At 42.5% G+C, this 15,698-nt stretch overlaps 1 protein-coding gene across 2 annotated transcripts in view; it reads left to right on the top strand.

Moving 5' to 3' along the window:
• AGPAT4 (1-acylglycerol-3-phosphate O-acyltransferase 4) overlaps positions 1–15,698 on the top strand; it is a 182,309-nt gene that overhangs the window by 123,731 nt on the left and 42,880 nt on the right. For both annotated transcript variants that reach the window (XM_077292801.1, XM_077292800.1), the window contains exon 5: positions 9,658–9,811. In XM_077292801.1, the coding sequence (XP_077148916.1) occupies positions 9,658–9,811 (154 nt within the window). The remainder of the gene's footprint in view (positions 1–9,657; positions 9,812–15,698) is intronic.

Below are 15,698 nucleotides of genomic sequence, written 5' to 3'. Positions count from 1 at the left end.
GGTTCAGCTGTCTCGTTATCCGTTAGCTGGTTTCCTATTTAGCTCACCTGGACTTTCAGTGGTTGCCTGCTGTCGATGTATTCAGTGCTATTTTGATCTCTCCTGAATTCCTTCGTTATCTGTCTCGCCAAGAGAAGCTAAGTTTCTGTTTGGTTATTTTTTGCTCATCAGTGTTCAATATGTTTCTTGGTTATTTATTTGTCCTTGTCCAGCTTGCTAATATGTGATTTCCTTGCTTGCTGGTAGCTCTAGGGGGCTTAGTTTCTCCCCTCACACCGTTAGTTGGTGTGGGGGTTCTTGAATTCTCAGCGTGGATATTTTGTATAGGGTTTTTTACTGACCGCACAGTTCCCTGTCTGTCTTCTGCTATCTAGTATTAGTGGGCCTCATTTGCTGAATCTGTTTTCATTTCTACGTTTGTATTTTCCCCTTACCTCACCGTTATTATTTGTTGGGGGCTTCCTATATCTTTGGGGTCATTTCTCTGAGGCAAGTGAGGTCTTACTTTCTCTATTGGGGTAGCAAGTTTCTCAGGCTGCGTCGAGACGTCCAGGAATTTAGGCACGTTCACCGGCTACCTTTAGTGTGTTTGGTTAGAATCAGGATTGCGGTCAGTCCAGTTACCACCTCCCTAGAGCTCGTTCTATGTTCAATAACTTAGCTAGTCCATTTGATGATCCTCAGCCACTAAGGATCATAACAGCAATCCAAGAGTTGGCCCAGAGAAACAGGTCAAGGAAGAAGTGCAGAAAGCAGTGAAGTACCCCGTCCATAGGACAGAGGCAAGCAAGCCAGGTCCGCAAGACACTACGCTTCTGACATGTAAAACTTCATCTGCAAGACCAATACCTCAAATTATCCTTAAAGTGGATGGCGTTGTCTGATCCAACGTGGTGCAGCCAGAAGTGTGATGACACCTGTGGAACTCGCTGATCCCACCTGCCTATCAGAATCCTCTGTGCCTCGCATGGGCATTGATGGTCAAGTCAGACATTCTCAGCTTACAAAGTCACTGAGCGTGTGCACTCAGCCAGGACACTCTATCCTGCCCCAGTTTGTGGTGTCAAAGACCTTCCACTCAACCTGCTGGGAGTGAACCTACTGCAGATGCTGAAGGCAACCACAGTGTTCCAGGAAGATGGGACAGTGACACTTTCTTCATCCCTGACCCAAGAAGAATCATGCTGGCAGCCCTACAAGAACCTTAAGCAACCGATGAGGCCTACTCAAGGAGGTACTGGACGTAGTACCAGAAAGTCTATGGTCTAAGGGACCCCAGGACGTGAGAGAACCTCAAGTTGCCCCAGTACGGGTGTCACTCAAGCCAGGTACCCCGTACCCACGTAAGGCCCAGGCCAGGCCTAGAGTCAAGCTGCCTCTGACCAACTGAAAGTCTACCTGGAAATAGGAATCATTGCTCCTTGCACATCGCCTTGCAATCCTCTGCTTTTCCCGGTCAAGAAAAAGACTGTAAAATGAGAGCCAGCCAAGTTCAGAATGATACATGACCTGAGAGCTGTGAATGACGTCACGGTGTTTGAAACTCCAATTGTGCCGAATCCGCACACTCTGCTCTCAAATGTGCCTGCCACAGCAAAAGTGTTCACAGTGACCGACCTGGCTAATGTTTTCATCAGTGTTCGCCTTCACCCGGATGACCAGTACCTGTTTGCCTTAACGCACCAGGGGGGACACCACACATGAACAGTGATGTCACAGTGGCCCCAGAACAGCCTTTCACAGTTCACCAAAGCCATGTCCACAGTCCTCACCAACTGGGTCACAGAACATGCAGAAGTAACCCTGCTGCAATACGTGGACAATCTACTCCTTTGTGCAATTGACTTCGACACGTGTAAAGCCCATTTCTTGTATCTCCTACTCTACCTGGCGGAGCAGCACTGCAAGATCTCAAAGAACAAAGTCCATTGGTGTCTGAAGCGAGTTACGTTCCAGAGACACTGTATTGCTCACCAGACGAAACACCTGACAGATGACAGGAAGACCACAGTGGAGAAGTGAAGATGGTTCCTCCAACAACTCAAAAGGTGCTACAGGCCTTCCTTGGTCTAGTTTTGTATTGCAGATCCTGGATCCCTGATGCCTCAGTCCTAATGCAACCTCTGTTTGACTGCGTTAATGCAACCCCGTTCCTCCTGACAGACGCAGCTTCAGGGGGGAGAGCAGAGACTTTTGGACTACTTTTCAGCTCGCCTGGATCCAGGTGCAAGGGGAGCCTCTTCCTCCCGCATGAGAGCAGCAGTTGCAGCACAAGCTCTCCTGGACAGGACTGCTGACATCATTGGAAAAACCATTGGAAATCCTGGCTCTGCATGACATCTCAGCAATCCTCAACCAAACCCAGCCAAAACATATCTCCACCGCCAGGCATCTTCGCCTCCAGTGCTCTCTACTCCTGCCCGACAATGTCACCATCTCCAGATGCACAGTCCTCAACCCGTCCACTCTACTCCCACTCCCAAGGGGGGATACAGATATGGACCCTCAGATAAAAAGTCTGATCAAAATCTGCATGATACCTTCTGCAGGGATCTGAATTTGCTCCGGACGGATGACCATGATTGCTTCAGCATCATGCAACAGGAAACAGAAGGACTACCTAAGGTGGCAGAAGAGCCACTGACCAACCCAGAGTTGATCCTCTATGTGGATGGCTCCAGATTTGCAGATGATGAAGGAAGATTCCACACGGGATGTGCAGTGACTAGCAATCAAGAGATCCTGTGGTCCAGAAGTCTGCCGCCCAGTCTGTGGGGTGCCCTGTATCTTGGAGGGACGGACTTGTTCAGGTATTACCATTGATTTCCCGCATACCTTACCTTTCTGTGATATATCAATGCATGGCTTCTGAATGTGTGCATACGCACCTAGGCACATTTAGACATATTGTGCACCTTATATGATATATTAATAATTACTTGTATGCCACGTTATCACTCTAATGATGTATATCCTATAATTTTTTTCACATTATATTAACTTTTGTTTTGTGAATGCTCTTTTATGCTCACCAATTTTTGCAGTATCGTATATCTATACACATTTGGTAATTTTTTATAAAGGTTTGCACCATTTTTTCTGGTCACTGGATATACCATCATGGATATGTGATTACTTTTGTGTCCATATTCTGCTAGGCACTATGCACTTTTTTCTTTGCATGGTTGCACATATTTAATCTGTATTTCCTTGTTTTTATATGTATATTGGTGCATATTTGGATAGCTATATCTATATTAGGTCAATGCATGTCTCACGCTAAGGTTTATTTTAATTGTATACGGTCCGTCCTTAAAAAATATATACATATATATATACAATTTTATTTAATTTTCTTATATATTCTCTGTTTCCAAGTACAGGCACTGTGTTAGTGCCATTGCCGTATATATTTAAATAAAGGCACCTTTTATACATTACTCTTGTCCTTATTGATAGTTTATTATTATCCTTGGGTTTTTTTCTTTTTTTTTTTTTTTTTTGTTGTTGGTTGTTACTATTCCGAGTGGTTTGCCACTCATTCTTATGTGTTAGGCTGGTTTCACACTTGCGTTTTTATCTGCATGCGTTTTTTAGACGCATGCGTTTTTATAGAAAAACACAAAACACAAGAAAACACAAGAAAAAACAAGAAAACCCTAACCCTACCCCTACCCCTAACCCTAACCCTAAACGTGACTGAAATACGTGGCACTGAAATACGTGCAACTGAAATACGTGGTACTTAAATACGTGGCACTTAAATACGTGGCATGTGGCACTTAAATACGTGGCACGTGGCACTTAAATATGTGGTACTTAAATACGTGGCACTTAAATACGTGGCACGTGGCACTTAAATACGTGGCACGTGGCACTTAAATACGTGGCACGTGGCACTTAAATATGTGGTACTTAAATACGTGGCACTTAAATACGTGATACGTGGCACTTAAATACGTGGCAATATGACTGTCAGAAAATGTTCATTAAACGGTTAGGGGTGAGGTTAGGGGTAGAGTTAGGGTTAGGGTTTGGATCCCTTTATCACCTTGATGGTGGTGGGTGGCTTTTCAGTGTGTTTTCTGTTTTTTTTCTATAAAAACGCATGCGTTTTTAGCGCAAACAAACGCATGTGCTTAAAAACGCATGCGTTTACATAGACAGCAATGCATTTTTTGCCGCGAAAAAACGCATGCGTTTTTTCGCGGCAAAAAAACGCGCAAGAAAATACTGCAGGTAGCATTTTTGAAAATGAACGCATGCAGACAAAAAACGCATGCGTTTGAAAACGCGACGAAACGCATGTGCAAAAAAACGCATGCGTTTTCAATGTTAAATATAGGAAAAAAAAACGCATGCGTTTTTTGTGCAAAAAACGCTGCAGACAAAAACGCAAGTGTGAAACCAGCCTGAGTTATATTCCACTCGTATATATTATTAGTATATATTACTTTATATTATTATACTTTATTTTTATATGTGTATATATATATATATATATGTATATATATATATATATATATATATATATATATTTTTTTTTTTAATGCCTGTGGGGTAAAAACTTTACACTTTTTTCAATCGCCCAGTCTGTCAGCCCAGGAAGCAGAACTGATAGCACTGATGAAGGCCTACCAGATGGCAGAAGACAAGACTGAGAAAATGTATATCGATTCGAGGTACTCGCATGGCATAGCACACGACTTTGGACCCATCTGGGCTGCAAGGGACTTCATCACAGCAAGCGGAACAACCGTGAAGCATCATGGAGCCATTAAGGACCTGCTGAACGCACTTCAACTTCCAAAAGTGGTGGCAGTACTAAAAGTCAAAGTGCATGGAAAACTAAGCACAGTAGAGGCAAGAGGCAACAACATGGCAGATATGGCAGCCAAAGAAGCAGTCAAGGGAAGACAATATGGAAAAGTGGAAGAGGTCGTAGAGCCGGACGGCTACTACAGGACGGCTGAAGACAGGAAACCTGACAAGATGACATCCTGGGATCTACTCAAAAAAGCTGCAAGAGCAAGCCCCAAAGGACAAGAAGGAATGCTGGATGCAGAAGTGAGCAACACATGAAGAAGGAAGGGTATACTCAATGGACTACAAACCCTGTTTACCCCGAAGCATGTACCCTATGATGGTCCAGTGGGCACATGGGCCCACACACAGATTAAAGACACAGATGAATGATCCGATTGGTGCTTACTGGTTCGCTCCAGAAATCTCTACCCTAACAGCCAAGTGCACAAGCAGCTGTCTGACCTGCGGCAAATGCAACCCTGGAAGAATGGAGAGAGTTCCCACACATCGTCTTGCCAGACCACTGTACCCATTCCAGAGGATCCAGATAGACCACATCCAAATCCCGCCAAGTGGAGGATTCGAATATGCCCTTGTGGTCGTGGACGTGTTCTCAGGATTGCCAGAAGCTTTCCCAGTGAGGAACCAGTCAGCAAAGACTACTGCAAAGAAGCTACTCTCAGAGATGAGATATGCAGCTATGGGGTCCCAGAAGTGATAGAGAGTGACCAGGGGACCCGCATTCACAGCAAATCTCACATGAGAGATCTAGTCAGCAGCAGGGTCAGACTTAGGCCTACACACTCCCAATCACACTACTTAGTGTAAGGCACACTTCCAGAGGCCCAAAAAAGCTATGAAATTTTGTTTGGGTCTAGCCCCAGATTATGGGTATCCTTTCCCTCAGCAGCTGATTATGCAATATGATACTTTGTCTGTTTATGTAATTGAACTCACCAAGAAACTTGCTAACATCCATTCTTGAGTTTTTTTTCTTCATTGCCAGATCCAGATTCAGTGTCCGGTATGCACTCCTAGAAGCCAGGAGACTGGGAGTTGGTGAAAAAAGTTTGTAAGAACACCACTCGATCCCAGATTTGATGGTCCTGTTCAAGTGCTGCTGATGACACCAAACTCTGTGAAACTGGAAGGAAGACCCGCTTGGATCCACTCATCACATTGCAAGAAAGCTCCTTTACCAGAAGATGACACCCAAGCCAGAATGATGCTGTGGATGCCCTGCCTGACCGAATAGATGACCTACCTGATAAAGACTACACATCGCTCACTACACATGCTGTTGACTAAGAGACTGATTGCAATGAACCCCCGTTAGGGGCAGATCTCCTGACCGCCCATTTGCGAAAAGTCTGTACGGAGTGGGGCACAGGCGCTAGGCTTGTGTCAGTTCACCGACAGCACAAAAGAGTTGCAGCGCTTTGGGACAGGAGGCTAGGATTAGGGCAAGTGATATCTAAGGGGGCTTGTGATAGAAATATATATATATCATGTAGATCTCACTTGTATGTATACTCCTCTATAATCATATATACTCATATACTCACAGCTAATATATACATTATAATCAATGGTTTAAAATGGCTGACATGAACTGATATAAGCCAGACAGATTGTATGGGGTTTTCCATGTCAAAAGCGGAACTTGGGCCAGATGTCCTGAAATAATGCCTAGAATATAGCTGAATCTTGCTGAAACGGCAGACCAACAGTGTCAGATGTATTAAGTGCTGATCAGATGTCTCAACTCTGTCCTACATGCAGAGAGCTCAATTCTAGTTGCTTGGTCAGCAGTCATATGAGCGTTAATCACAATATTCCATATATGTTTAGATAACCAATGACAGAGGAGCTAGACAATATGGTAATTAACTAACCACCCCTAACAACCCCTAACCACTCCTTTCTATATACTACATAAAAACTATGTATGTACAATAAAGTATCAGTATTGATGGAATGTTATTGACACAATGATGTTGCAGTCTCATTCCTTGAGCGCTCAAAATACTCAGTCTAATTGGGAGCGGACGCAGCACACACAGGGATAAATTTATCCAACCCAAATTTCCATATCAGCACTCTTCAAGTATGAAATATCTGGAGCAGTTGCAAAAGAAGAGTGGTCCAAAAATCCATTTGAGAGGTGAAAGTATCTTGTTGATGGTTAAAGGAAGGGATTGACTGCAGTTAATTATTGCAAGACGTGTGTGTCACAATTTTTCCACTCAGTGAGTGATTGCTATGCTGTCCTATGGAAACTGGGTCATGCTGAGATGTCAGTGTTTTGATTAACAGCTTCGCTGTCCAATCTTGTGATGGGCGTGATAAGCTGTTGGTGCCTTGATTGACAGCTCGGCTGTCCAATCTGTGAATAGGAGGTGCAGGACTTTCTCCAGTTCTATGTTCTGGAAATTGCTCATGCTATTTAAATGATCTGTCTGCCTCTGATCCCTGCCAGACGTAGTTTGTGCTTACTAATGAGTGTTTGCCGGATTCTGTTGTTTTGAACTCTGATCTTCTGCTGCCTGACCCTTTAGACCGTGTTCTGACTTCTCCTTTGTCTTGTCCATTTGCTTGATCTGCTACCTCCTGGTATTTTGACCCTTGGATTGTGACCTGTCTTGTGCCTTTGTCTTTTCCCTGAAAAACTGAACCCAGAACGTCTGACTTCTCTACCTCATGGTCTGTCCATGAGTAGTGACATGCGTCACAGTGTGCAACCAAATACAAAGTTGAGGGTGCCAACAATTTTGTTTGACCCATTCTAGGGGCTTTGTGTGAAATTATGTCCAATTTGTCTGTTTTTCCCTTTGTTTTTTTTTGTGTTATACTAATACACACAAAAGAAACAAACATGTATTACAAAACGTGTGATTGCAATAATTTTCTGGAAGAAATATGGTACTTCATTTTCTGGAAGAATATCAATGGTGCCAACACTTTCGGCCATGACTGTATATTGTTTTCTTTTATTATTAATGTCATGCATGGTCACATTCAAAAACAGCCATGTACAACAAAATATAAAAATGATTCTTGGCATACACTTATCATGCTTTAGGCTAGGTTCACATCAGTGTTTCTGTGCGCAGAGTATCATCTGCATGTGCAAATGCATGCCAAAATGCATGCAAACGCATGCTTATGCCTCCGTATCATCTTACGCATGACGCAAAAAAAAGCTGTGTGTACATGCATTTAAATGCATTTTGGCATGCGTTTGCGTTTGTTATGTGCATGGTGGAGTTTGTGACATAATTTCCTGGACATGCGCAGTCTAAAGTATGCATGCGTATCGAACGCATGCGTACGCATGTCCTTGCATACCAATGCATTCCCATAGACAGTAATGCATTTTTTTGACACACTCATCCGCATGCACATGATTGTGCAATATTTGACGCCTCAAAAAATGCAACATGTTGCATTCGCCGGACACCTCCGCACATCCCGATGCATGTGTATGCATCCGCAACACATGTCCCTGCGTACACCATGTTAAAGATATGTACGCATGACGCATGCGGATCATACGCTACGCACAGAAACGCTAATGTGAACCCGGCCTTAGCACGATATATGGATACACAGGCAAACACAGCCTACAGTGTATGATAACAAATCTTTGATTTAATAGCGCTGCACAGGGTGTTGCATTCATATTTCGGTTTCAGTTGCATTTTGTCATACCCTACACCCCTTTACTATGGGAAATGGGACTACTTAACTTTACTAATAATGTCTTTGTTTTTATGCTTTGTTGTGTATACAGTATCTTGCCAACCTATTTTGCAGAACTTTACAAAACTTATCAGTACTGGCTTCAGTCCCAATCCACAGTACTGGTGCCAATATAACTTCCCCATCTTAGACAAAAGTATTGACCAATTTCATAAGTAGCAGATTTAACCAATTTGTATGATTTTGGAGAGTATATAAAATAGGCTGTTTTACTCCGTAGTATGGTAGAGAATACTCAGTCATTTAAAATAACAGTTAACTGTTATCAAACTTAACTTTTAATAGAATATTTATTATTATTATCTGTATTAAAGGTATAGTATGTATCAACTAACACTAGTTAACACTCAATGAAAAATGCACTTGGCCATAAATGATCTCCTAACATATTGCTCACTAGTGGAGCATTGCTAAGAAACTGCCTACTAAAATCATATTGATGCGTATTTTAGATTGTTTCAAGTAGAAATGGCTAAAATGAATTCATTAAAGTACCATAAACTATTATCAGCTCTTAGACCTAGCTGAACATTATATAAGAGTATATTAAATAGTATCTTGCTACAATGGTGGTCAGTGCTGTATGGCCTCAATAAGGCGTGCCAAAGTATTTGTTTTCTTAGTAAAATACTCACTATATTAAATAGCAATACATTGCAGAAAGTGGATTTAGCCCTGTAACTGTTCTCCTTGAAGTGCTTAATTGCTTATTAATGTGATATTATGGTATTTAACCATATGGATAAGATGCTATTTAAAAACTAGTCTTCCCAATATGTTTCACCGAAACTTGGGCTTCAGCAGGGCATCAAGACTGATGAAGCCTTAAATTTGGGTGAAACATGTTGAGGAGGCTAATTGTAAGTTTTTAAATATCCTTGGGTTAAATATTATAACATCACAATGGTAAGCAGTTTAGCTTTTTCCAGGGAACAGTTTTATTTCATACAGTAGACAGAATTCTGTTATTTGACTGGCGCTCTGAAACCTTAGAAAGATTTTTAGACCTGGGAATTAGAACATTCACTTTAAACAATACAGTGTTTCCAGAGAACTAAAGATTTCTCTAATTTCTGTTTCTTTTCGCAGTTTTTAATACATTGTGAGGGTACGCGTTTCACCGAGAAAAAGCATGAAATCAGTATGCAAGTTGCTGAAGCCAAAGGCCTTCCCAAACTGAAACATCATCTACTACCCAGAACAAAAGGATTCGCTGTCACTGTGCAAAGTTTGAGAAATGTAGGTAAGGAAAGCTCGTGTTTGTGTCACTACAAATTTGGGGCGTTAGCTGTCTAATCTTTCTAAAGGAAATACTGACTTTATTACCCATAGCATCCAATCACAGGCAGTACAGGTTAACAACTGAAAATTGCACTTTTCTGGGATCAAATAGGCCAGATTTTTCCAACAGTGCAAAAGAAATACTGGCAACAAAGGCTACTTTTTCATAATTGGCTTTTTATGTAGATTTGTTGAGGTCTTGAAGCTATGAATTTTGGGATATATTCCCTCTGGTGTAAATTGCTTTGAAAATTCAAAACATTTTTGTGCAATGTGAAGTGGACAGAAGTAAGATTTTGGAAGAGGCACACACCACTTGTAAGATGCTCCTGAATTATTAGGAGGTGTGTCCATCAGCCTTCTCCACTAAAAAACACTACATATTGGAAAACTGTTTCCTGTAATACTTATATATTAGTAAAGGCCACTAAATCATGTCCCTGACACATTTGTTAAAATAAAAATTAAATATATGAACCCCTTAACAACATTGCATAATCATATGATGTTAACTGTTTAAGAACCAGGTTTATTTGGGCCTGAAAGACCAAACTTTTTTATCAATATTTACTCATCTTATCCGAACGGCCAATATTTTCTTTTATTTTTTAATATAGCCAAGTGAGGGCTTGATTCTTTTGGCATTGCTGTATTTTTCAGTGGCGCCTTTTGGGTACATATGTCTTATACTGTTCTATTAACTATTTGTGGGAAAGTGTGGATCAAAAACATTAATTCATGCATTATAAATTTTGTTGGTTTCACCGTTTAGCATATATAACAAGCTATCTTTGTTCTACAGGTCATTCCAATCACACCGAAAGGAAACTTATAAACTCTTCTGTGTTTTAATATTTTTGGCAACCTTTTCTGACTGCTATATCTATTTTATTTTTCATTAACTGAGCTATGTGAAGTGTACTTTTCGCACACTTGCAGTCACATACCGACTAGACATGCTACCTCACTTAATGGAAGCACACTGAGAGAGAGTGAGCACATCCTGTTAGAATTTGAGCTAAAGTATACAAATTGCTTGACTGCAAACTCACAAGGGTAATACTGGACAATCCTGACAGTATGGGCACCGCTCGCTGACAGGATTTAAGTCTGCAGTCACAAAGAGTAAATGCAGAATTTTATTCCAAACCTGGACAACCTCTTTAACAGATAATCAATGACCTTACAAATTGGCAAGAATAGAATAGAGTCATATAAATTGAAATAAAAAGTTGGTGTGAAACTTATACATCGAGATAACGTCATGTGCGCTGCTTCTATGACGTATGATGATAGATTAACAATGTTGGTATCTATTGTTTCCAACAGTCTCTCAGGATAATGTCTTCACATGTTTTTGTTCCATTAATAGGAGAGTAAGACAGAGAGAGATCTGTGATGTACTGTTACTGCAGTACATTTGTGCTCAAAAGTTTACATACCCTAGCAGAATTTCTTCTTTCTTGGCCTTTTTTCAGAGAATATGAATGATAACATCAAAACTTTTTCTTTACTCACGGTTAGTGGTTGGGTGAAGCCATTTATTGTCAGACTACTGTGTTTTCTCTTTTTAAATCATAATGACAACCCAAAACATCCAAATGATCCTGATCAAAAGTTCACATACCCCATTTCTTAATACCGTGTATTGCCCCCGTTTGTGTTAGTTATGGATGAGGTTCTTTATTTTCTCAGATGGTAAAGCTGCCCACTCTTCTTGGCAAAAAGCCTCCAGTTCCTGTAAATTCCTGGACTGTCTAGCATGAACTGCGCGCTTGAGATCTTCCCAGAGTGGCTCAATGATATTGAGGTCAGGAGACTGAGATGGCCACTCCAGAACCTTCACTTTGTTCTTCTGTAGTCAATTACAGGTCGACTTGGCCTTGTGTTTTGGATCATTATCATGTTGGTACGTCCAAGTACATCCTATGCGCAGCTTCCAGGCTTATGAGTGCAAATTTGCCTCCAGTATTTGCTGATAATGTGCTGCATTCATCTTTCCTTCAACTTTTACCAAGTTTCCTGTTCCTTTGTAGCTCACACATCCCAAAATATCGGCTATCCACCTCTGTGCTTTACAGTAGGAATGGTGTTCATTTCATCATAGGCCTTGTTGACCTCTCTCCAAATGTAATGTTTATGGTTTTGGCCAACAAATGACCTTGTTCCAGAAGTTTTGAGGCATGTCTCTGTGCTGTTTTGCATATTGTAGGTGAGGTACTTTATGGCATTTGCACAATAATGGCTTTCTTCTGGCTATTCGACCATGCAGCCCATTTTTCTACAAGTGCCTCCTTAATGTGCATCTTGAAACAGCCACACCGCTAGTTTTCAGAGAGTCCTGTATTTCAGTTGATGTTATTTGTGGGTTTTTCTTTGCATCCCGAACAATGTTCCTGGCAGTTGTGGACGACATTTTTGCTGTTCTACCTGACAGTGGATTTGTTTTTACAGAGCCCCTTTGATAATCACAGTTTGAACACTGCTGAATGGCATTATCAATTCTTTGGATATCTTTTTGTATCCTGTTCCTGTTTTATACAGTTCAACTACCTTTTCTCATAGATCCGTTGACAATTCTTTTGCTTTCCCCATGACTCACAATCCAGAAATGTCAGCTTTATTCTTTGGGTCAGTGTGATTACCATCGCCATTGATCGCTGCATTTAGAGTATCAAACAGCCGAGGCTTTGACAGCAAGAGCTCAGCTATCACTTAAGCTTAGCTCTCGAAGGTGATCATGTGAGCACTGTTTCTGTGCCCGCATGATTGCCAGGACTTACCAGTTAGTCCATTTGCGAGAACACAATTAAAAATAGGACGTACTAGTACGTCCAATGTCAGAGTTAAGCTATCTGGCTAGGGGAAGTAAAGAAAAGTAGAGAATTATGATGTGTTAAGCAAGAAGATGTGAGGCAATGGAGGGCCTGCAAAGGCATTAGCAGTACTACAGCATACAGTGAGTACGGAAAGTATTCATACCCCTTTATATTTTTCACTCTTTGTTTCATTGCAGCCATTTGGTAAATTCATCTGACAGCATGATCCCGCAGCGCTCTGACCAACAGTTTAACTGGCGGTAGCATTACTCGCTGATAAGAGCCACCACGCTGGTTTTTCCCATCCTGTCACACAGATGACAGCATTGGAAACATCATAGCAAGTCCCTAAAAACACAAACAAAAACTCAGCAAATCAGCAAACATTTTTATACCTGCGTTTTTGCTGCGGATTTGACTGACTCAAGTGAAGTCAATAGGTGAAAAACACTTCAGAAATGCACAAAGAATTGACATGCTGCAGAAAAAAACGCACTGCAAATACTCAAGGAAAATTACTGGTCATGAGCACAGAACTTCAGTATTGTCATTGATTAAATTGGCATAAGGCTTCCAATGGGTTTTTAGCCCATTTCTGCACTGAAAAACTGCAGCGAAAATGCACCAAAAATGCACCGTGTGCACATAGTCTTACTGTACTGCCGCTTCTCAGGAGCCAGGTTGTGTCATATGGATGACATCCCAGTGTGTCATCCGTGTGCACATGTGCGGGACGTTTTGCCTCCTGTGGTGCCAGTAAAAAATAGACATGTCTACGTGTGGGTCACGTGGACACATGGTCTATGGAAACACACTGACATGTACACAGAACCATTCATTTGAATGGGTCTACTGTTATGACCCCAATGGCAGAGGGTCTCAAAAGTACATACCAAGTCTGCAAACACAAAAAAAACAGCTCTTAGGGCAGTGGTAACTGGGCTGACCATATATCTAATCCTAGCACCACAAATAGCAGCAGCCGGGGAACGTGCCTACGTTGGTTCTAGACGTCTCGCGCCAGCCGGAGAACTAACTAACCCTAGAAGGGAAAAGATAGACCTTTCTTGCCTCCAGAGAAAAGACCCCAAAAGTTGGATACAAGCCCCCAACAAATAATAACGGTGAGGTAAGGAGAAAAGACAAACGTAAGAATGAACTAAATATTTAGCAAAGAGAGGCCCACTGACTAATAGCAGAATATAGTAAGATGACTTATACGGTCAGCAAAAACCCTATCAAAATTTCCACGCTGGATATTCAAGAACCCCCGAACCGTCTAACGGCCCGGGGGGAGAACACCAGCCCCCTAGAGCTTCCAGCAAAATCAGGAATCACATTTAGTACAAGCTGGACAAAAAATAAGAGCTATACAAATAACCAAAAAACAAGGAAGCAGGACTTAGCTTAATTTTGCAAGATCCAGGACCAGCAGACAGGAGCAAACAGAAAGGAACTGATTACAATGATGCCAGGCACAGGACTGAGAATCCAGGAAGTTTATATAGCAACACCCCTGGACTAACGACCCAGGTGGGTGCCAAACTGAGGAAAGACAATCCCAGAGTCATATCACTAGTGACCACAAGAGGGAGCCAAAAAAGTCTAATTCACAACAGTACCCCCCCTTTAAGGAGGGGTCACCGAACCCTCACCAAGACCACCAGGGCAATCAGGATGAGCAGCGTGAAAGGCACGAACTAAATCGGCCGCATGCACATCAGAGGCAACCACCCAGGAATTATCCTCCTGACCCTAGCCCTTCCACTTGACCAGATACTGAAGCCTCTGCCTGGAGAGACGAGAATCCAAGATCTTCTCCACCACGTACTCCAACTCGCCCTCAACCAACACCGGAGCAGGAGGCTCAACAGAAGGAACCACAGGTACAACGTACCGCCGCAACAAAGACCTATGGAACACGTTGTGAATGGCAAACGACACCGGAAGATCCAAGCGAAAGGACACAGGATTAAGGATTTCCAATATCTTGTAAGGACCGATGAAGCGAGGCTTAAATTTAGGAGAGGAGACCTTCATAGGAACAAATCGAGAAGACAGCCATACCAAATCCCCAACACGAAGTCGGGGACCCACACCGCGGCGGCGGTTGGCAAAACGCTGAGCCTTCTCCTGTGACAACTTTAAGTTGTCCACCACATGATTCCAGATCTGCTGCAACCTATCCACCACGGAATCTACCCCAGGACAGTCAGAAGGCTCCACATGTCCCGAGGAAAAACGAGGATGGAAACCAGAGTTGCAAAAAAATGGCGAAACCAAAGTAGCGGAACTAGCCCGATTATTAAGGGCAAACTCAGCCAACGGCAAGAAGGTCACCCAATCATCCTGATCTGCAGAAACAAAACACCTCAAATAAGCCTCCAGAGTCTGATTAGTTCGCTCCGTTTGTCCATTAGTCTGAGGATGAAAGGCAGACGAAAACGACAAATCAATGCCCATCTTAGCACAAAAGGATCACCAGAACCTGGAAACAAACTGGGATCCTCTGTCAGACACAATATTCTCAGGAATGCCATGTAAACGAACCACATTCTGAAAGAACAAAGGAACCAGATCGGAAGAGGAAGGCAGCTTAGGCAAAGATACCAAATGGACCATCTTGGAAAAGCGATCACATACCACCCAGATGACAGACATGCCCTGAGACACCGGAAGATCTGAAATGAAATCCATGGAAATGTGTGTCCAAGGCCTCTTCGGGACAGGCAAGGGCAAGAGCAACCCGCTGGCACGAGAACAGCAAGGCTTAGCTCGAGCACAAGTCCCACAGGACTGCACAAATGACCGCACATCCCGTGACAAGGAAGGCCACCAAAAGGACCTAGCCACCAGATCTCTGGTGCCAAAAATTCCCGGATGCCCTGCCAACACCGAGGAATGAACCTCGGAAATGACTCTGCTGGTCCACTTATCAGGAACAAACAGTCTGTCAGGTGGACAAGAGTCAGGTCTACCAGCCTGAAATCTCTGCAACACACGTCGCAAATCCGGAGAAATGGCTGACAG

This window comes from Ranitomeya variabilis, chromosome 2 (assembly GCF_051348905.1).
Source record: "Ranitomeya variabilis isolate aRanVar5 chromosome 2, aRanVar5.hap1, whole genome shotgun sequence".
Lineage (NCBI taxonomy): Eukaryota > Metazoa > Chordata > Amphibia > Anura > Dendrobatidae > Ranitomeya > Ranitomeya variabilis.
This window is presented reverse-complemented; position numbering and strand designations above follow the sequence as displayed.